Source organism: Diceros bicornis, chromosome 34 (genome assembly GCF_020826845.1).
Source record: "Diceros bicornis minor isolate mBicDic1 chromosome 34, mDicBic1.mat.cur, whole genome shotgun sequence".
Lineage (NCBI taxonomy): Eukaryota > Metazoa > Chordata > Mammalia > Perissodactyla > Rhinocerotidae > Diceros > Diceros bicornis.
In genome coordinates, this window is record NC_080773.1 from 22,651,087 (window position 1) to 22,674,190 (window position 23,104).

The following is a 23,104-nucleotide window of genomic DNA, read 5'->3' on the forward strand; positions in this document are numbered from 1 at the left end:
TGGGAAGAGGGGCTCAGCCCAGGCAGTCTGCTCCAGAGCTGTGCCCCCCACTGCTGTACTTTGCTGCCTCGGGTTTCAGCGCTCCCAGGCCTAGGAAGGGCTTTGCAGAGGGAAGGTGCCGCAGGCCTTGAAGAACAGCCCGAGGGCAAGAGGGCAGTGAGGGTCAGGTGTTCGGGGCTGGGGACCAGTGAAGGTGAGGTGGTTCTGGCTGCGTGAGGAGACCCCCCGACTCCTCCCCCATCATGCTCTGTTGGAGCTCCTTTTCTGCTGCCCACCTTTCGTTGTCTCATACGTCGTTTTTGTTTGTCGCCCTAAGTGCTCACAGAGGGCAGAGCGTCCCTTTCGCTCTCCCCTGTCCAGCTCAGGGCCTGGCACATATTTATCGAATGAACAGTTGACTGAAGGGCAGACCTAGATTTTGGCCTTAGAAGATAGGCTCTTGGCTAAGAGGGTCACTGTACTTTTTGTTTTCTTGGAAGTTTATGTGCCGCAGGATTGGAGCCAATTTCCAAGCCATTCCCAGAGATGAGTCTTCACTAAGTGAGCATGCTGGGGGAGAAGGGGACTGTGGTAGGTTGGGGAGTGCCGGAGGGACTGGGCCAAGGGTGTCTGGCACAGAAAAGTTTGAGGCGCCAGTCAGGCAAAAGAGGTTTTTATATATAGATTTGGCTTTTTTCCCCCTTCGATTGAGCTATTTTTGGAGACTGCAATTGAGTCGAGGCTAATTTGCAACATTGACTTTATTATTTTCCTATAAAAATACTGTTTTTTTTCAGTGGCCTTAGTGATTATGCTAAATAAAATCACAATTTAAATGCAATAAGAAGTTTGTAGAAAGAAATACAGTGATTAATAATATTGCTTTCTAAATTCCTGTTATAATGCTAATTGGTTATTCTGATTCAGATTACATTTGAATTTGAGTGGTTTTCTTTTTGTTTTTTCTTGTTTTGTTTTTTTTTTTGCAAAAGTAGTGGTATATTCACATGTACCCAGTTTTTCCTCTAATCCACGAAAAAGTGCTTGGTTTCTCCTTTTTGAAGTTTGCCTTTCCGTTACATGGGCAAGTCCTGAACTTAAGCAGAGACTCTAGCCTGTCATCTCCAGCAATGAATGTCATCCCCCTGGACTTCAGCAACCTGAGTTAATTAAAAGGCTCAGATGAAGTTAATCAAGTTTGGAACTCTAATTTTGTGCAGTGTTTTGCTGTGATTCGATGAGTCATCTTTTGGCAGAGCAGCTCTCCATCCCTGACAATTTTTGATCTTGACAGAACAGTTTTATAATCTGGAAACTGGTGGGGAGGTACTCTTCAGAAATGCAGAGTCAACAATGGTGTGTGTGTGTCTGGCTCTTTGGGAGGGGCAGAAAGCAGAACAAAGAGGAGAATTTAATAAGCAAGAACTTGTCAGGGGCTAGGGTCAGTTCTGAGGCTGCTGCCTGTCTAGAACACAAGCTTCTTCCCGCCCCCCTCCGCCCCTGCTAACTGGAGTGCTGACATTAGAAAAAGAGTGAAAAATACAGCTTCTGTTTGCTTTGCTGCAAATAAGTGGCCGGACTGACTGGCCCCCTTCCCAGAGGCCCTGAGAGGACTTCAGATGTGGTCAGCGAGGTATCTGGACGGTGCCAGCCTGCCGGCCCTTGTCCAGGCGAACTACACCAGGAATAGGCGAGGGGCCCAGAGAAGCAGCGGGGCCAGCTGCTGGCTGCCTTCACTCCTCCTATTAGTGCCGTCTTCTTTCTTTCTGGGGTGAAACTGGGCTTGCTCTGAAGATTGGTGGACAGGGTTTCTTATGGCCTCCGTCTGCACTTCCACCCAATGAGCTAGTACCTTAAAATTAATAGACAGTTGAGAGAGGGCAGGGCCCATCTGGAAAATGTATCTCGCGCAAATGTGGTTGAATGGGAGTCCTCCTGAGGTGAGGGGCAGAGAGCCAGACCGCTTGGAATCCTTGGGGCTGCATTCCTGATGGTCCTGCCATTTCTCCTGGATTCGAGTAGGGTTAAGAAGCACAGATTCGGAGGGCGAGAGTTGGCCTTTCTGCTCCACTGCTTTTTGGCAGTTTTATCAAATAAGCCACTTAATCTCTCTGGCTTCAGTTTCTTCATCTATGAACTAGGAAGAGTAGTAGGAGCCACCTACCTCACCAGTTTATTGTGGATGAGTGTCAATGCGTGTAAAATGTTGAGAATGGTGCCTGGCACATAGGAGGCACTGTTTGTTTTGCAATTATTATAACGGTTTGAGCTTTGATCTTAGCGCTATGTTTTTTAACCAAAAGATGAAAAGCTATGTGGTGAGGGCTGAAAAATTATTCTCTCTTCTCCGTCCCTTATGACAGTTGGTGCTTCAGTCCCAGTGACACAGAAATGAGAGGAGCGCACAGGAGGCCGCCAGCGTGGGGCTCCTGCTGCTGTCCACCCCCTGACGGCTGGCCACCAAGCAGCCTCACTCGGTGTCCACATGGTGGCCGCGGGGCCTCGGATTGTGCAGTGTGAGCAGCCTGTGCTTGGCATTGCCTCCATCATCTGCTCAGGCGACACTGCTCCTCATTCTGGTCTGTCGTCGTGGCTTGTCAGGAGTGATGGACAGGAATAGCACTGACATTTGATACAGTCCGCTCGGAGTATCCTCTGTTGTGGCTGGACTAGCAGATTTCCAGATTCCTTTGTCTTCAACAGGACATTGTTGAGAAAGAGGTGTGGTCTAAACAGGGATTAACTGCCACTTCTGCAGTCTTGTCTCCAGCCTGCCCCCAAATGCATACTTGATTGCATTCATTTACTCGAAATGGGAATTCAGTAACACATCTACAAAGTTAGAAGTTAAGCTTGGGTGATGGCAGATCAGTGTTAGTCAGCAAGCAGGTTGTCCTCAGCTTTGAGTTGGCTGCCAAGTGGTCAGGTGGAATTGAGGGTTCCAGGCACTGTGATCTTGAAAAAGAGAGGAGAGTAACGTTCTCAGATGGCAAACAGTGTTCAAAACAGGTGTTCTGGAGCCTTTTTTTTTTAAACCTCTGATGTGCAGAGCCCTATACTGGGCATGTAAAAGTTGCCAGAGAAATAGGGACCAGGGGCCTTTCTCTGAAACTGGCACTGAGAAAAGCAGAGCCCGGAAGCAGTTTCTATCATCTTTTACCTGGGCCTCCGTGGTTTGGGATCTTCTTGGAACACTTTATAACCCATTTATGAATTTCTCTCGGGCTTCACTGGAGCTGTCGGTTGTGGCTCCTGAGTTCCCTGTCCTCCCCCAGTCGCCTTCATGCGTGCAGAGACCAAGACTCGCTCACTCCCCATTGTGCCTTTAGCACCTAGGTCTGCCAGGCACACAGGAAGTGCTCCGTCATGCTGGTGAGTGAATGAATTTGTACTACTTCTTGGAGAGTGGTTCTCAACCCGGGCTGCTCATCACCAAAACTATTTGTGAGTCTTAAGAAGACAAGAGAATCAGACTGATTCCTTAGTCTGAGGTGGGTTCCAAATACTGGCTTTTTTTTTTTTTTTTTTTTTTTTTGGTGAGGAAGATTCACCCTGAGCTGACATCTGTTGCCAAGCTTCCTCTTTTTTTTTGTTTGAGCAAGATTAGCCCTGAGCTAACATCTGTGTCAGTCTTCCTCCACTTTTTTGTATGTGGGTTGCTGCCTCAGCATGGCTGACAAGTGCTGTACGTCTGTGCCTGGGATCCGAACCCTCGAACCCAGGTCACTGAAGCAGAGCGCGTCAAACTTAACCGCTATGCCATGGGGCCGGCCCCAAATACTTGCATTTTTAAAGAGCCTTAGAGCAATTGCCTGAGTTTTCAATCCACCTCAATTTTAGCAAAGAGCCCCTTGTACTGATAGAGAGTATAATTTGCTGAATAAGTTCACTTTTTCAGTCAGCAGATACTGATGAGACTTAAATGGAACACTTGGCAAACTGTAAAGCCCCCTCCAGGTTTGCCCCCTCTGGGTGCTAGCTTCCCCGGAGCACCCGGACCCACGTCTCTGCTTCCACTCTGAGAAAGCTCGCGCGGTGTGGGAGGGAGGAGCATTGCCCTACAGCCCAGGCTCAAAGCTGGCTGTACTCCTGCCTCAGGGAGCATGTGAGAACAAGAATGCCACCCACTCAGCATGCAGTGGACAGGTGTAGTGGCAGTAGAAGGTGCTGGTATTTTGATCAATTTGGACTAAAAATTCAAACCTTGTTAGGATCTCATTACACAGTAGCTCTGATTCGCTGCCATCATCTGAACCTTTCCTCTGGTTCACAACCAAAATTAAACATCCGGTTCTGGAGGCCGACATAATTGTTGTACTAAGGGAGGTTTAGTTTGTAATGACCTGCCTGTCTGATGAGTCTGACCATTTGGCTGGCCTTTCTCGCTGAAGCGGCCCTTTGAACTGATGCCTAGAATGCATGCCTCCCACTCCTAACCTCTCTTCTGGGTCATAATATGGCCTTTTCCCTCTCTTGGAAGCTTCTCCCCTGCTTCCTGCCCAAACTCACACACACTTCACTCAATTATTGCTTCCTCAGGGAAGCCTTACCTGCCGCCACCCTACAGACGACATCAGATCCTCTGTTTTACTATCGTGTCATTCATCCCAGTAATTTTAGTCGTTTTTGTAATTATTTGATTGCCTTTCTGACTGTATTTGTTGAATAAATGAAAAGTGTATTACCTTTCACTTGGCTCACATTTTAGTTAATATACTACTTGCCTAAGGAATGAAAAAAAATTTAAATATCAGTGTCTGTAAGCATTTATTATAACAAGACCTGCTTTCTAACCTACCTTCCTTTTCTGTCCCCAGTGCTCTTGAAGTTCCGCACGGATAAAGGAAGAGACCCGAGTTCTGATACCTTTGGGGAAGATTCTGAGTTGTTGCTCCAGATTCGAAACGATGTGCTTGACTCCCTGGGTGTTAATCCTGACCTGCTTCCTGAAGACTTTGTCAGGTTGGTCTCAGTTTTTCTCACAGTTTAACCTGATCAGCGTCTGCTTTCAGTATTTGCCTTAATTTGGGGAGATGCTTTATTAAGACCAGAAGCCCTGAGGAGAGCCCGCTTCCCGCAGCAGCCAGCTCTGTAGACCTCTCCCTCTCCGTTGGTGTAACTGCAGTCTGTGAACGATAAAGAGAGCTGCAGGGTCTGTTCCTTGTGATAGGTGTTTTATATTCACATGGTTCAAAATGCAAGGCAGTATAAAATCTAAATACGCTGTTCTGTACCTTGCTTTTTCACTTCACGTTATCTTTGGGGGCTGTTTCTGGCTCAGTGCGCAGTTTCCTCGCTTGTCTCGGCAGCTCTGTGGTACTCCAGCACGGGAGCAGCGTAGTTGATTGAAGCAGTCCCTGCCGCCTCGCGTCGTAGCCAGGCTTTCAGCATCACATCATGCTGTAGTGTGTGGCCTTGTGTGTGTGTTGTTTCATATGTGCGCAGGTGTAACGGCAGGATAAATTCCTGGAAAGGGAGAGGCTGGGTCAGAAGACTGTGGTTTCTCATTGGTAGATAGTGCCGTACTGCCCTCCACTGATGGCTTCTCACTCTGTCCCCTCAGCAGCAAAGGCATCCGTGTTCCCGGCATCCTCGCCCTTGGGCACTGCGATGCTTTCACCTTAGGCTGCCAGTCTTATTTTTTTGGTGAGGAAGATCAGCACTGAGCTAACATCCATGCCAGTCCTCCTCTTTTTGCTGAGGAAGACCGGCTCTGAGCTAACATCCGTTGCCAATCCTCCTGCTTTTTTCCCCCAAAGCCCCACTAGATAGTTGTATGTCATAGTTGCACATCCTTCTAGTTGCTGTATGTGGGACGCGGCCTCAGCATGGCCGGAGAAGCGGTGCATCGGTGCGTGCCCGGATCCCAACCCCGGGCCGCCAGTAGCGGAGCGCGGGCACTTAACCACTAAGCCACGGGGCCGGCCCCAGGCCGCCAGTCTTTTGCTTTTCTCCCTTATCAGGTTTAGGGTTTGATTGGAGAGGTCCAAATGATGACGTGGTCAGGAGTCCCTTCCATGCAGTCCTGGGATCCTCTGCTCACTGTTGTTCTCTCAGGATGTTTGGGGGACTCCCTAAACTGCTGTGCTGTGCCTCCAGTGTGTAGCAGGAGTAACGATGGCTGTAATTTATTGAGCAGCTGTTATGTACCAGGCATTGTGGTGGCTGCTTTATGTACATGGTCCTCTAAAACCCATTTTATCGGTGAGGAGGAGTTAAGTTGAAGCTCAGAGCAGTTAAGTGCCTAGTCCAAGCTTGTGTAGCTAGTAACAGTAGCATCATGTGTTGAAGACATCTGTGCTTTACCTACACGGCCACAGTTAATTCTCACAATCATCCTTGAAGTGGGTATTATTTTCCCATTAGTGAAATGAAGAAACAGGCTCAGAAGGATCCAGTCACTTGTCTGAGGTTTTAGTAAGCAGGCAACCAAGATCTCTCCCAAGTCTCGCCACACTGCTAATCTCTGGTTGCAGCACACTGCCCTGGCTTCTTTTCAGCAAGAAAGTGAATCAGATTCCCTTCCCTCCCTAGTCCCTTCTTTCTTCACTTGTGGCTGGGAACCTCATTTAGGTACTAACAACCCCCCACCACCCAATTCAGGACCAGCAGTGAGCTTTGAACCACCTGCTGAGCCCTCAGCCAAAACTTGAGGCAGCAGTTGACAAGGTGCTTTTGTAAGTTGACACCGTGAAGTCAGGGGCTCATGACAAGGCAGGCTGGGATAGGGTCCCTGTCCCAGGCTAACAGCAGGCACACATCTCTCGCTAGAGAAGGACAGCGTGTGGGAAGCCAGTGAGTCCTGCCCTGTGCTTCATGGCAGGAGGAGGGGCTGGCTCACGCAGGGCTACAGTTTCAGCAGACCCAGCCAGGCAGGCCGGGCCGCCAAGCATACCTAGTGCCGGGCCGTGAGTGTGCAGCCAAGTGACTAATTTGGGCATTTAGAGTGATGAACGGCCTGCCTCTGCATCTCCAGCCAGTGGCGGAGGCTCCGCTTCCCAGGAGGAGAAAGCCACAGCCTAACTGGCTGCTGTCTGGTTTCTTCCCACAGTGTTTTCCCTCCCCGCCCACTCTCTGTGCAGAAACCGCTTTCCTGTGTCTAGGGCCTCAGGGGCTCAGGTGCTCCCACTCTGTCGCCGTTTAAGTGAGAGGGGTTTGGTGGCCTCTTGAAGTCGGTCTGTGGATAGGTGGAGATGAGGCCTGAGATGGGCTAGGGATGCCAGCAAGGAAATGAGCTGCCGTCTGGCAGCTGAGCTGCCCTCGCAAATTGTCCACCACCAGCGCCGAGCAGGGTCTGCTCACTTGAGTAGAGAGAGCCATGCACAAGCCTCCCTTGCCCTCATCTGTCGGATCCGCTTGCTCTGTCCTGTATGTTACGTCATTTATTCTCTTTTCAGAGAGCTTCACTGCTTTTCTGATTATGAAAATAACAGATGCCCGTTGCCAGAAATTGTAGGAGGGAAGAAGAGGATGCCCCGTCGTCTCACGTTGAGAAGTGACCACTGCCAACATTTCGCGGTTCAGCCTCACAGTCTTCCCTATGTGTATCTACTCAGTTTTCCTCTTTTTAAATATCAAGATGAGATCATACTTCCCATGAGAACTTTTTTTCAGCATATCAGGGACCTGTTTGTGCCAAAAATACAGATCCATATCCTCACTTGTACTTCATAATGTTTCACTGTCTGATGTATGGTTATTTGTTTAACCATTTCCTTATTGGTGGGTATTTAAGTTGTTTATAGTTTTTCATTATTATAAACATTTATGATGAACATTCATAATTTCTATATGTAATATAACTTTTACTGTTAGAAATTTTTTTAATATGGTAAAATATACACAACATTAAATATACCATTTTAACTATTCTTAAGTGTACAGTTCAGCGGCATTAAGTACCTTCAGATTGTTGTGCAGCCGTCACTACTATCCATCTTCAGAACTTTTTCATCATCCCAAACTGAAAATCTGTACCCATTAGACACTAACTTCCATTCTGTCTTTGCCCAGCCTCTGGTGACCTCTGTTCTACTTTCTGTCTCTATGAATTTGATTATTCTAGATATCTCATATAAGTGGACTCATACAGTGTTTGTCCTTTTGTGAACTTACTGGTTTTTGAATTACAGAAAGATACACGTGTTTTGCAAAAGTCAGACAGTACAGAATAAATTCAAAGATGAAAATGAAAATCACTCAAATTCATTACCCAGAGAAAACCACTGACCATTTAGTATTATATCTTCTTATACATTTTCTACTATAGTATATGTAAAATCAGCAACATCCTTTGTAAGTTTTTAAACAATACTCATAATATTCATTGTTAGCGAGGGTGATGGAAAAAGAAGCAACCTTTATAAGAGAGAAATTGAAAAGGCATTAAAGAGTTAATGATATAGGACAACACAGCGTTATGCACAGATTAAAAATGTTTATTATGAAACGTCAAACATACAGAAAAATGGAAAAGCATAGTACAGTAGTGAACACCTGAATACTGCTCAGCTAGGTGCCATTGTAAATCTTTTTGCTTTTTGTTTTGTGGGGAGGGGCATACTGATGACATGATGCTTAAGAATGTATCAGAGTTCATCTGTTGCATTTGGTTCTGTGTCTGTTAATCTTGGAGTTGGCAAACTATGGCTTGCCACCTGTTTTTGTAAATAAAGTTTTATTCCACACCTACTCATTCATACATTATCTGTGACAGCTTTTGTAGCATTTTTACTGCTCTACAACAGCAGACTTGAAGAGCTGAAACAGAGACCATATGGCCTATAAAGCCAAAAAAATTTACTGTCTGCTTCGTTACAGAGAAAGTTTTCCAGCTCCTGATCTAGAACAGTTTGCCACTTTTTTTCTTTTTTCCACTTATATTGTAGACTATCCCATGTTTGGGTTTTTCTGATTGTTTCTTGAGGTGATGCTTGTTTTGTCTTGCTTAATTTTTATTATTTAGACTTAATATACAGTGAAGTTCGTTCTGCTTTCCTCATAGTGTATTTTTAAAAATTTACGTACAGTAAAATGTATTCTTTTTTGTTACACAGCTCTATGAATTGCGTGTGTGTTGTTCTAAAGTTCTGTGCATTTTTACAAAGGCATAGGGTTGTGTAACCACCACCACAATCAAGATAGAGAAAAGTTTCGTCATCCCCAAATCCCCTTGTGATGGATGCCTTGTTGTAGTCAATCCCTTCCCCACCTGCTAGTGCTGATCTATTCTCTGTCCCTGTGGTTCTGCCTTTCCTAATAATGTAGTATAAATGGAATCATAGAGTGTGTGTAGTCTTTTGAGTCTGGTTTCTTTCACTTAGCTTAATGCATTTGAGATTTATCCATGTAGTATGAATCAGGAGCTCATTTCCTTTTTTTTTTTTTTTTTAATTTTTTTAAATTTTTATTTATTTATTCCCCCAAAGCCCCAGTAGATAGTTGTATGTCATAGCTGCACATCCTTCTAGTTGCTGTATGTGGGACGCGGCCTCAGCATGGCCGGAGAAATGGTGCACCGGTGCACGCCCGGGATCCGAACCCTGGCCACCAGCAGCGGAGCGCGCACACTTAACCGCTAAGCCATGGGGCCGGCCCAGTAGCTCATTTCTTATTGCTGAGTAGTATTCCATTATATGGATATACCACAGTTTGTTTACCAGTAGAAGGACATTTGAGTTCTCAGTTTTTGGCAATTATGACTGAAGCCACTATAAATGTTCACTTGTTTTTGTGTGAACGTAATTTCTCATTTCTCTTGAATGTGTATACCTAAGAGTGGAATTGATGGCTCATGTGGTAACTTTATGTTTAACATTTTGAGGAACTGCGAAACCGTCTTCCACAGCGGACACACCACTTTACCATCCCCGCAGCACTTTGTGTGGGTTCCACTTTCTCCACATCCTTGCCAACAAGTGTTATTGTCTGTCTGTTTTAGGCCTTAGTGGGTAATGAGTTGTATCTCATTGCGGTTTTTATTTTTATTTCCCAAATGACTAATGATGGTAGAGCATCTTTTCATGTGCTTACTGACCATTTGTATATGTTCTTTAGAGAAATGTCTATTCAGATCATTTGCCTATTTTTTAATTGGGTTATTTTTTTATTGTTAAATCAAGAATTCTCTATATGTTCTGGACACAAGTCCTTTATCACATACATGATTTGCAAAACTTTTCTCCCATTCTGTGGGTTGTCTTTTCACTTTCTTGATGGTATCCTTTGAAGTACAAGTTTTTAATTTTTTTGAAATATAATTTGTCTATTTTTTCTTTTTTCATAGGCTTTTGTTGTCACATCTAAGAAACCATTGCCTAATCTAAGGTCATGAAGAATTATTTCTCTGTGTTTTCTTCTAAGAGTGTTATAGTTTTAGCTTTTACATTTAGGTCTCTGATCCATTTTTGAGTTAACTTGTACATGGTGTGAGGTAGGGGTCCAACTTATTTCTTTTGCATGTGGAAACCCAATTGTCCTGGTACCGTTTGTTAAAAAGACTTTTTATTTTCCCATTGAATAGCCTTGGCACCTTTGTCAAAAATCAGTTGACCATATACATATTATTCTGTTTCATTGATCTATATGTCTGTTCTTATGCCAGTACCACACTATCTTGATTACTGTTGCTTTGTAGTAGTAAGTTTTGAAATTGAGTCATGTGAGTTCTCCAACTTTGTTCTTTTTCAAGATTGTTTTGGCTGTTTTGGGTCCTTGCATTCCCATGTGAATTTTAGGATGTTTTTTTCCATTTCTACAAAAAAGGCATCTGGACTTTTGATAGGGACTGTGTCAAATATATAGATTAATTTGGGGGGTATTGCTATCTTAACAATATTAAGTCTTCTGTTCCATGAACATGGGATAGCTTTCCATTTTTTTAGGTCTTTTATTTCTTTCAGCAATGTTTTATAGTTTTCAGAGTGTTAGTTTTACACATTCCTAAATATTTTATTCTTTTGGATGCTATTGTAAATGGAATTCTTAATTTCATTCTCAGAATGTTCATTGTTAATGTATAGAAACACAATTTATTTTTGTACATTAATCTTGTATCCTGAGCCTTGCTGAGTTAACTTAATAGTTCAAATAATTTTTTTGTGGATTCCTTAATATTTTCTATATACTAGATCATGTCATCTGTGAATATGTATTACTACTTCTTTTCTAATCTGGATGTCTCTTATTTCTTTTTCCTTCCTTAATTGCCCCAGCTAGAACCTCCAGTACAATGTTGAATAGAAGTGGTGGGAGCAGACATCTTTGTCTTGTTCCTGATGTTAGGAGGAAAGCTTTCAGTTTTCCACCACTAAGTATGGTGTTAGCTGTGGATTTTTCTTAGATGCCCTCTATCAGGATGAAGAAATTTCCGTCTCTTCCCAGTTTGTTGAATTTTTTTGTATGTGTGAGAGGAAGATTACCCCTGAGCTAACATCCTATACCAATCCTCCTCTTTTTGCCGGGGAAGATTGGCCCTGGGCTAGCATCCATGCCCATCTTCCTCTACTTTATATGGGACGCCGCCACAGCATGGCTTGATAAGCAGTGCTTCCATGTGCACCCGGGATCGAATCTGTGAACCCCGGGTCACCACAGTGGAGCCTGTGCACTTAACTGCTGCACCACTTGGCTGGCCCCCTGTTGAATGTTTTTATCATGCAAAGGTGCTGCGTTTTGTCACATGCTTTTTCTGTGTCTATTGAGATGATCGTCTGTTTATTGTCCTTTATTCAATTAATATGGCATACTACGTGGATTGATTTTTCAGATGTTAAACCAACCTTTCATTCCTGCCATAAATCCTACTGAGTTGTGGTGTATAATTTTTTCTATATGTTGCTGATTTGATTTGCTAGCATTTTGTTGAGATAATATGCTTTTAAGAGAAAAAAAGCAGAATATTAAATTGTATAGTATGATCACACAGAACGTAGGTGTATTTTTTTAAAAAAGGAAAAATATTCCCGCTTTTGATTATCTTCCAGTAGTGGAATTGTGGGTGACTAGTTTTTCCTTGGCATAGTTCTCTGTGTGTTCTATAGTTCTATAATGGACCTTGATAAGCAGGAGGAAAAGTTACCTCTGTGGTTGAACAGATGGGAATGCTGGTCCTGGCCAGGGCGTGAGGAGACGGGCACCCTCAAACACAGTTGGTGGGAGTTGAAATGGATATGGCCTTTCTGGAGGGCCTTTTGGCAAAATATATCAGGACCTAGCAATTCTATATTTAGGAATTTGCCATAAGGAATTACATGGACGCCTATGTATGCCAAGATGTATGATCACGATGTTGAACAGCTTAAATAGCATCATTAGGTAACAGGGCAGTGAATAATAGTTGCTATTACTTGGGTTTTAAATTATATATGTTTAGATTTCTGCACTTTTTAAAATGTCTAGAAGGATGTGCACCAAACTAGGACGCTTGGAGGTGGTCTCCTGGTGATAGGGTTCCTTAGGGAAGCTTTTCCTTCTAGTTGTCTGTGTTCTGGTTTGCTTATTTAAAAAACACCTTTGTTGGGGCTGGCCCGGTGGCGTAGTGATTAAGTTCGCGCACTCCACTTTGGTGGCCCGGGGTTCGTGGGTTTGGATCCTAGGTGCAGACCTACACTGCTCATCAAACCATGCTGTGGCAGTGTCCTGAGTACAAAATAGAGGAAGGTTGGCACCGATGTTAGCTCGGGGACAGTGTTCCTCAAGCAAAAAGAGAAAGATTGGCAACAGATGTTAGCTCAGGGCCAATCTTCCTCACCAAAAAAAACCTTTGTGTTCAGTGATGGGAACTGGCAGGCCACACTTTCTCTGGGGAAGTGGTGGAAGAAAGTGTTTTGCCACCCAGGATAGGTGATTTGGAGGGGTAGGTGACATATTAGCTAAAATTTCTCCTCTGGGTGCCCTATCCTGGCCCAGAAGGGCTGGTATCCATCTGCCCCTGTGCTTTAATTTCAGGCCCCAAATTTCCTGTGCCTCCTACATGTTAACACAGGCCTTCTCCCTGACATTTGTCTGGGAATAGCACATAGAACCCACTGCCCGTTGCGGGTAAGGAGAGAATTGCGAGAATGTGACCGGGGCACTGAAACATCTGATATTTGTAGGACCTTATTTTTAGGAAGCACAGATATAGTCTTTCCTTTAACTTAAAAAAAAAGTTGTGAAACAATTCCTGCCTGCCAAGGTTCAAAGGTCTTTCCCAACCACCTACTAACCCCTGAATGAGATTTGATTTTCACACCTAGATGCCAGCATTAGCATTGCTGTCTGAATTGACTCCACCCAGTAGGAGATGTTTGCATTCAGGCCAGCCCACTACTGACCTTTCCAGATGTCCTAGCAGCCTTCTTGTTCCGCAGGGCTCTGTTTCACTTATCTTCTCTTTTAGGTTCTGCTTCTCCGAGATGGCCCCCGTGTGTGCCGTGGTTGGAGGGATCTTGGCCCAGGAAATTGTGAAGGTAAAATGTCATCGCGGAGCAGAAGATAGTTGGCCCTCCGCACCATGCCCTTGTAGATGTGCCGACGCAGAGAACCCAGGACTGTTGTAGAGAGCTACCAGGTTTCTCTGGCCCTGCCCACCCTTGTTTCATGCCCTACCCTTTTCCTGCCTTCTTCTCCCTTCCCACGCCATCCCATTCTCCAGCCTACCCAGGTGGGCGTTCAGCAAATGACCTTTGAGTGCCTGCTCTGCACTAAGCCCAGAGCTGGACACAGTGCCCTTAATGTGCGATCTGCCATCCCGTACTGTACGGAGTAGTGATCTGGTGCTTATGGTATTTGCCAGGTATTCTCCTCCTCATGGCTCTCCGAAATGGGTACTCTCATGATCCCCATTGAAGGGGAGGACACTGAGGCCCAGAGAAGGGCCTCCAAAACCTGGGCGCTTAACCTCCACTTCATACGGCTTCTCTCCATCCTTGACTGTGGCGTCAGAGCTGCCTCTTGTTAACACACACACCACAGGTATCCATAGAAAAGGAGGGAAATCGGTACCAGTGGAACATGGGTACTATGCCAGGAGCCCCACAGGGCCCTATACAAAGTGACCGTGACTGCCTCTCAGAAGGGAAGTATTCCACCTGGGGTCACGTAACCAGTCACTAGCACAGTTTGAGTCTCTTCTGGAACATTTGGGTTGACAAAACTATAGCATCCTGCCAAACATGTTTACTTTCTTTGGGGACTTTGGTGTTTGCCCACAGATGTTAAGTTTGCCTTATGGCTGCTTTCGTGGCCTGGCAGGGATGGTTTGTCCTCTTCTCTCACGGAGCAGAGCTGTGCCTGCTTAAATGATTTTCCAAGTCCATTTACAGGTCAGGTTCGACCTGAGGAGGACGATTTGGAGACCCAGCTTCCCTACTCTGTCTTGGGGTCTGTACATTTGCCCTGGAGACATTTGGCTCAATTTGATAGTCCCACCATCTTCTCAAGGCTCTTTTGTCTCTCCTCTTTCCTGATCCTTCTCTCTGGACCGAATTCTTTCCCTAAATCTAACCTTCTAGGCCATAGGCAGTAGAGTGAGCACTGGGGATCTGGAGGGAGAAGAGGAGAAGCATGTGACGGCCGTGCCTGTTTCCGTGCTTATGCCTTTTGCTTATGCCTTATGCCCAGACTGACAGGAACAGTGCAGCTTCTGTGCCCAATCTGAGAAGCTGGTAGAGGTTTCCCAGAGGAACGTGTTGAGACGGATTCTGATGCTGCCTGTAGACAGACTCAGCAGGAAAGAGTACAGTGATGGAAAAATCATGAGGGAAGAATGGGAGCAGACACGTTTTTGTAGCCTATAATGACGACAACAGTAATCTATAAGGGGCTTTACTGAAAGCCCACCGTGTACCACAAGCAGACCGTGTTCTTCACATGGATAAACTCATCTTGTCCTCCCAGCAGCCCTGCGAGGCAGGAACTGTTGTGATCCCTGGTGTCTGGAGGAGGAGCTGAGGTGCAGAGAAGAGGTGGAGCCAGGATTTGAGCCCAGGCGGCCTGGTTTCTGGGCCCATGCTCTTCACCACGTGGCCATCGTGCCTCAGGTCCCGTCCCCGAATGGCACCCCTGTCCTTGCGCCCTCGGCCTCGCTTCTCTACATCCCACTGAGAAGCTGCTCCCTGGCTTTCTCGTGTAGGGTGGAGACTAGGGGTCAGGGCACGTGGCCTGGACCCCATTGTTCGCACTGGCTTCTCTGCGTCCCAGTGCTAACCTCTGATGCAGCCCCTCCTTCCTGCCTGCTGGGGACAGCTGTTGCCCAGCATCTTGTTTCTGTTTATCCCAGATAGCCAGAGCACTCAGCATTCTTGGTTGCTGGGTGTGTTTGGAATCTTCCTACCCCCATCTTGCTTGGGAAGCACTTTACCTTTTACCCTGTGTTCACCCCCTGCCCTGCTGTCTTGTGCCTACCTCTCCCCCTTACTTAACACGGTTCCAGTCCTCAGCCAGCTGGCAGTACGGGCCTGCAGTCTGAGGGCCACAGACCTCCCCCTTCCCTCCTGACGGACCATCTGACCGCCCATGAGAAATAAATATTAGGAGATGGAGGGCAAATGTGCAAGTCTGCTCCCTTGGAATCGTCTTTTTTTGCTTCCTTCCTTGTGTCTTTCCAGACACCACATGTTCTATCCATGTCCCCTGCCATGTCGTGCTTCCTGAGGTTTTAGTCACCCTTCCTTACTCTCCCTGCTGTCCACAGTAGGTCTGCCTGCCTCAGCACTAGAGGTGACAGTGACAGCAGCAGCCATACCAGGCGCATCTCCTGTAACTGGGTTCTGGGTCTAGGAGTTCCGGCTGTGGCCTCTTGGACCCTCCCTTCCACCTGGCTGAGTGCTTGGGCTCCCCAGATGCTGGTGAAGGACGCCCGGCCCCCGTTAGTGACAGCAGCACTCGCTTCCTGAGAGTTTACTGTGCGCCAGGCGCATTACAGGCTTGGCCACATTTCCTTCTCACCAGAACCTCTAGTGGGCGGCTGCTGTTTACTTCCCGTTTCGTGTGTGAGCCCAGAGAGGCAAGCCTCTGTCTCCCCCAAGCCTCAGAAGCTTGAATACCTAGCACGAGACCTGGCGGAGTGGATGCTCAGTATATTTTCCTTGGACGAATGGCTGAGTAACCGCTTGAAGCGGGTATAACTGTCCCCATTTTACAGATGAGGAAATGGATTGGACTGGTGCTCCATTCAAGGAGAAGTCCCGGGGGTTAGGGCCGGTTTCTAGCCCTGTGAAGGAGGTCCCGCCTGTGAATGACGAGCACAGTACTCCTGGGGACCTGTAGGCCCTGCCCTGCGGCCTGCTTAGTTGATGGCTCCTCTTGAAATGGTGACCCTTTTTGGGTTAAGAACCTCTTAGAAAGCTCGCTGGACACCTTTGGACCCTTTCCCCAGTGTACACACGTACACATGTGGTTCAGCATGTAGTTTCAGGAAGCCCCACCCCATGTTTAAAAGTGCCATGTCCTTCTGTTGACCCCACAAGATAATCACCGTTTCCATGGCTGAAGAGCACCTCCCAGGCCCTCTGGATCCCAGCCCTGGCCCGTCCTGTGGAAGGCAGGCAGCACTGGCTCCTCGTGGACGAGCCGCCTCTGCATCGGTGTGTGTCCCCTCAGGTGACGAATGCTGCCGCCTGAGACGTGTCGGAATGAAGCACTGCGTTTCTCAGTGGCATAGTCGTAAATAATTATTACTGTGGTTTCCAAGCGGTGCTTCTCAGTGTTAGGCATTACTTTAGGTAGTGGGGGTACATCATCTCTTTTACTGCCAAGATGTAATACATTTATTATTTTCATTTCACATGGGGAAAGTAGGGCTCAGAGAGGCTCAATGGTCTGTCAGAGACACACAGCTGGGAAGGGACAGAGCAAAGAGACGTGACAGTCATAATCAGTAATGTCTCCAGGCATAGCCAAATAGCCCCAGGGAGCAGATCGACCTCTCCTGAGAGCCGCTGCCCAGACTGCTTGTAGAGCTGGTGTTGGAGGTTTTTTCCTCTTTTCTCCATTTCGTCCCTTTTGAAGCATTTGAGCTGAACCCTCTCTTGTTTCTCTCCCCAGGCCCTGTCTCAAAGGGACCCTCCTCACAACAACTTCTTCTTTTTTGATGGCATGAAGGGGAATGGGATTGTGGAGTGCCTTGGCCCCAAGTGAACCCACGACTTGGCAACCCCAGAGATGCCAACCCGCAGCATGCCCACGTGTGTCCCCTGTCCCCTTCCCCCACGAAGGCATCTCCGGGGAGGGAGAGGGGGAGTCATTGGACCAGTACAGACCGTGTCCTGCGACCACTGAGGTGGACGGATGTGCCGCTTCCCAGTACCAGCAGCTGCTGAACAGGGGGCGCGGGGTCTGGCTCTCTCCACCCCGGCACTGTCGAGACTGTGCCAGCCCCCGAGTGGCCATCACCTGAAAGCCCCTCTGATGCCTCTCTGTCCTGGTGCCACCACGGCATCACCAGCCCTCTGGGGCACCGTGGGAGATGCCTGCCAGGAACCAGCGCGCCTTGTTGCCTAGGAGCCCGTACCGCCGTCTTGGACTTATTCCCCGCCTGATGTCATACAGAGAGAGCACGACTTCGGGTGGGGACCGAGGCCCAGGTCCAAGGAAACACTAGTGGAACCACGGTTCCCAGTGCCCACAGGGGCCCTTAGAGAGGAAAAAACACAGCAGGCGGAATGTATTTCCTCCAAAGTTTGAGGGCCTGAAAAACAACAGGTGGCATCTGCTGTGCTGTTCTTGAGTTTTAGTTTAGGATTAGTTGAGTTCCAGCCTGGATTTGGGAAGAGAGGAAAAGTTACCAAGTCCTCTTGGGTATTAAGGCGAGACCTTGTAAATTGAGTATTAGTGGGAAAAGTTTGTTTGAAAAGGCAGTTTCCAGGGCCCCACCCCCTGGGGATTCTGATTTATTGGGGCCGAGCTCAGACAGAGGAGCCTGCCATTTTAAAAGAACCCCCACCAGTGATGCAGCACAGGCCACTCCGGAGGCTGTTGCGAATAAGGGCTGTGTCGGTCCTTTACCCCTTGAATCACAGCTGTTTGTGTTTTTTTATATTTTCTATATTTTCTTGGCTCTTTAAAAAGAAATGATAGAAATAAAGTTATTTGCTTTAGAATTTGTTTGTTTTCTTCCACATGAGAAACTTCTTCCTCTGACAGGTAGTGATCCTCCCAGTTGCCTTTTTAAACCTGAAGAAATATCACTGGGTGCTTTAACATGACTCAAAGATTGCTCCCCTCCGCCACCATTCCTGCCACTGTTTTTCTGGGGGATGCAGCAAAGGTTAGATTGCTCAAATTCCAGAGTGCGTAGAAGCTTCTGGTTCCAATTGTCTGTTGAATAATTCAGTTAAATAGTGACTGGTCTCAGTGACAAGAATTATAATAATAATGGGAAAGGAGTAAAACAGCTGATCCTGATGCTGCCATCCTCTGTGTACTAGGCATTGCGGAGAGTGCCGGTGGGCGATGGCCTCATTTAAGGTTAAGTCATGTGGCCCAAGTCCCACAGCTAGTACAGGTCAGACCTTTCGTTGGAACACCAAGTTTGTCTGCACTCGGCAGCCTGAGTGTGTTCCAGGTTTCTTCCCCCTCACCTGGGTTTCTCCTTGAAGTAAAATTGTGTGAGGTTTGGGTCTGGCCAGTTTGAATGAAGAAATCCACTCCTTTCCTATTTCAGTCCTGCTGCAGTCAGGGAAAAAAACTAGTCTCCACTGGGAGGAGGAACTCAACTCCCCAGCCCTCACCGTCACCTCTGTTCCAGCCGAGGTGAGGCTAGGGCTGTGCTTCTGGAGGGACCCCTTTCTGGGCTCCATCAGTGTCGAGTTGGGGCCACCAAGGTCAGTGGTTTTATCCATGCAAGAATCTCACCAGGTGGTTGCAAGTTGGTGCTCCTTACACCCTTTCCTCTGCAATGTGGGGCTGTGGTCACAAGGGGGAGCAGGCGGGTCTGGATGGATAAAATCCATCCAGATGGATAAAAATTGTCATTGCAGAATCTTCTCTGGAGCTTTTCAAACTTTTTCACCCCTCTACCTCGAATGGCAGGGAGTGAGTCATCCAGAGAGGACCTCTCGGGAATCTGGGAGTGGTGCTGGAGGCTGCCAGCCCCAGGCAAGAAATGTCTTTATTCTCGTTTCCTCAAATTTCATACTCTCTCCTATCACATGCTGGTGTTATCTTAAAAATGGATTTCCCTAAGTCTCCAGGAAGTGCACAGTGATTATCGTGTGGATTCTGGTACCTCCAAGAGATACGGAGCCCACTTGAGAAGGAGGATCTGATCTGTGAAGGTAACAAATACCTCTGGGATGCGGGAGTTACAGGGCTGCCAGCGTTCTCCACTTCATACTCCACCTCTGTTGTCTCTGGTATGTGTAGTAGCCAAACTCTGTTAAGTGCTTAGTGTGTTGAAACCTCAGACAGAACATTCTAGTGAAACAGGTGCTACTGAGAAAAAAAAAAGTAACACATGTAAAGGTAAAAAATCACCACACAGTAAAAAGCTTTTGCTACCATCACAGCCCCACATTCCATGATTTCCCTTTGCACTGCAGACCCTTTTGTCAGTTTCTTGCATTTTTTTGGTAAATATAAGTATGTGTGTATCTACTGAGGTGTGCCCCATTTGCCCCTTGGCAGGCAGGGAAATGGAGCCTTGGGTTGTAGTTGGCAAGTCAGAAGAGTTAATAATAATAATTGCAAACATATGCCCACACTGCCTGCGTGGCACCTTTTAGAATAATAGTGTACGAACCCTCACAGCAGCCCCGGGGGGGATGCTGTTGTGCCCACATAGCAGAGGAGGAAAGGGCCTCACCCAGCAAGTAAGGGACGGAACGGGGGCTGATGGGGAGGCTGCCACGCGGGACACTCAGTAAACAGTCATTTGGTGTCACTGCTTCTTGTGAGGACAAGGAGACTCGGGCTTTGTTTTCACAAGGTCTTGAGCCCTAGGAGTCACCACTGAGAACCATCAATCAGGCCAGGTTCTGAGGGAGGGCTTTCAGCTGGGTCCAGAAGGGCAAGGAGATTTTGTTTTTAAGCTTGGAATAAAACATTCAAGAAATACGCAAGTATGAGAGTAAAAAGATCCTTCCCCAGTGCGTCATACGGCCTGTCAGCCCAATGTTGGCCACAGAGCAGGAGCACCTGACTTCACGGCTAAACTCAAAGATTTTGGAGAGAAACTCGAGATGCTTTTTGTATATATTAGCTGTATCCACTTTCGTATCTGCCTCCCAGAGTCACCCCTGGCAGCCATTGAGAGTGAAGCCTTCCAGACTGGCAGGTTCAAACCCAGACTCTGCCACTTAGTTATGTGACGTTGGGCAAGTGACCTTTTTGTCCTGTTACCCCGTCGGTAAAATGGGGTAATAGTAGTACATTCCTCTGATATGTGGGGATTAAATGAAGTAATACATTTCTTTGAGTAGAAATTGTTCAGTTGCTATTATGCATATTCATTAATAACTTTTTCTGTAACTTGCTTTTTCTCACTACGTCTTGGAGATCCTTGTCACTGCATCGGATTCCAAAACCACAGATGAACCATAAGCTATTTAATCAGTCTGCTGTTGAGTGACATTGAGCTCGTTTCCTTTGTACACACTTGGAAAAGACTCCCCAGTGCCAGACACCAGAGTTACAGAGTCTATCAGTGCATTGGAGATGTGGCTTCCTTCCAGAAGGCTGTAGGGTGGTTGCATTGTACATTTCATTTGTTGTTTGGATAGATAATACCTGCGTGTGGTACAGAATTGAATGGTTTATAAAGATACACAAATTTTTTGTGTGTGTGAGGAAGATCAGCCTTGAGCTAACATCCATGCCAATCCTCCTCTTTTTGCAGAGGAAGACTGGCCCTGAGCTAACATCCGTGCCCATCTTCCTCCACTTTATGTGGGACGCCGCCACAGCATGGCCTGACAAGCGGTGCGTTGGTGCGCGCCCGGGATCCGAACCCGGGCCGCGAGCAGCGGAGCGCGCGCACTTAACCACTACGCCATGGGGCCGGCCTGTCACAGTCAACTTTTTTAAGGAAGGAAAAAACTATATCAACAGTGAAAAGTAAATCTTCCCTTTCCAGAAGCAACCATTGCAGGATGGGATTATTTGAAGCCAGGGGGAGGCTTGCGGGTTCAAGTTTGGGATTAGCTGGTTGGAGAGTCTGAGATTAGCTGGCTAGAGGTCGCACAGTTTACAAGTGGCAGTGGTTTGGCTGAGGGCCTCATTGCCAGGTCCTCTCAGCCTTGGCTCTGCCAAGTTGCAAGACTGCTTGGCACCTTGGTTCCAAGAGAGAAGGCCGCAGAGGTGACTTGAGGTGTTTACTTTCCCTCTGGAACAACTGATCCCTCTCTTGTTTTCCTAGGAGCGCTTTGGACTTTGCTAACAAAATGTGGCCTTCTCTGGCCTTGACTGACCCTGGGTCTGTGCCTCTTTTCGTCTAACCTGGGTAGTGGAGTGGGGTTCCCCACTTTTCAGTCCTAAAAAATGATAGGTTTGGTTCCATTTAAAAAAAAAAAGATACAGGGGCCTGTCCCGTGGCGTAGCGGTTAAGTGCGTGCGCTCTGCTGGGTTCGGATCCCGGGCGCGCACTGACGCACCCCCTGTCAGGCCATGCTGTGGTGGCATCCCATATAAAGTGGAGGAAGATGGGCACAGATGTTAGCACAGGGCCAGTCTTCCTCACACACGAAAAAATAAAGTAAAATAAAAGATACAGAAGTAAGTTTCTAACAGAGAAACCCCCATGCAAATGACTATAACTTCTAGACAAAATAAAAATAAATAAATACACCCCAAAACCCCCCAAACTAGTGAAAGGCTCTGAAGCCTGTGGATGGTGGAGGGGAGGTGAAAGTTGCAAAAAGAGCCCCCGAAAGGTGAGTCTCTGTGTGTGTGTGTTTGTTTTTCCCGCAGCTTTAGCCTGAGGGCAGGCTTCACGGACGGTAGTACTGCGCCAGGACGGTTGAGCTCAGGTGGAAAACCCGGCTGTCTACTGGCCTGAAGAACCATCGGACAGAGCCCAGAGTAACTACAGCTACTAGAAAGGAGAGCGCCAGGGACGGGAGCCCAAGCTATGTGTCTACAGTCAGCCCGAGTCTCTTGCTGACCGTTGGACTGAGAATGCATGGACCAGACTCAAAGCAGGACTGAGGTGAACTGGATTTGACTGTCACCCACGGCAGCGGTTTGAGTCTTAACAACTACAAATATCCCCTGACACAAAAACTTTCTCATCCTGTGGAGGAATATAACAGAATCCAGAAAGTCTACAACACAACGTTCATAATATCCAGGATATAATCCAAAGTTGCCTGATAAACAGAGAATCAGGGAAATGGGACCCATTCTCAAGGGAAAAGACAAGACGGCCAAGAGAACCGAAGTGTTGGGATTAGCAGACAAGGACTTTAAAGCACTCATTACAACTATGCCCATTGAGGTAAAGGAAAATGTATGTGAAGTCTCAGCAGAGAAACAGAAAGTGTTAAAGAACCAAATGGATGTTCTAGGACTGAAAAATACAGTATCTGCAGTCTTAAAAATTCACTGGTAGACCTGATAGCAGAATGGAGATGATAGAGGATTCCATGAACTGGAAATAGATTAATAGAAATTATCTAATCTAAAAAAGAGGAAAAATTTTTGAAATAACAAGAGCTTCGGGGACTTGTGGGACAGTATCAAAAGGTCACATATACATGTAATTGGAGTCCCACAAGGAGAGAAGAGAGAGATTGGGGAAGAAAAAATATTTGAGTAAATCATGGCCCCAAACTTCTAAAATTTGGTGAAAGATAGAAATTGATGGACTTGAAAAGCTCAGCGAATCCCAAACAGGAGAAATACGAAGAAAACTGTGCCTGGACATATCATAGTCAATAAGAAAACTGCCTGGACATATCATAGTCAATAAGAAAACTGTGCCTGGACATATCATAGTCAATAAGAAAACCAAAATGAGGGAAAATCTTGAAAGCAGCCTGACAAAAACAACACATTACGAAGAGGGAACTGCGATTCACATGGCCCCAGATTTGTCATCAGAAACGACAGAGGCCAGAAGACAGTGAAACAATTTCTCTAAAATGCTGAAAGAAAACCTTCAGCCCCGGAATTCTACAACCCGTGCACATAGGTATTTTCAGACAAA

The 23,104-nt window shown here is 46.7% G+C and overlaps 1 protein-coding gene across 2 annotated transcripts in view; it reads left to right on the plus strand.

The window, feature by feature from the left end:
- The window catches only part of SAE1 (SUMO1 activating enzyme subunit 1), a 66,545-nt gene extending 48,483 nt beyond the window's left edge, over positions 1-18,062 (plus strand). For both annotated transcript variants that reach the window (XM_058529689.1, XM_058529688.1), the window contains 3 exons: positions 4,797-4,941; positions 13,361-13,430; positions 17,008-18,062. In XM_058529689.1, the coding sequence (XP_058385672.1) occupies positions 4,797-4,941; positions 13,361-13,430; positions 17,008-17,100 (308 nt within the window). In that variant the 3' untranslated portion in view covers positions 17,101-18,062. The remainder of the gene's footprint in view (positions 1-4,796; positions 4,942-13,360; positions 13,431-17,007) is intronic.
- Positions 18,063-23,104: the final 5,042 nt, after the last annotated feature.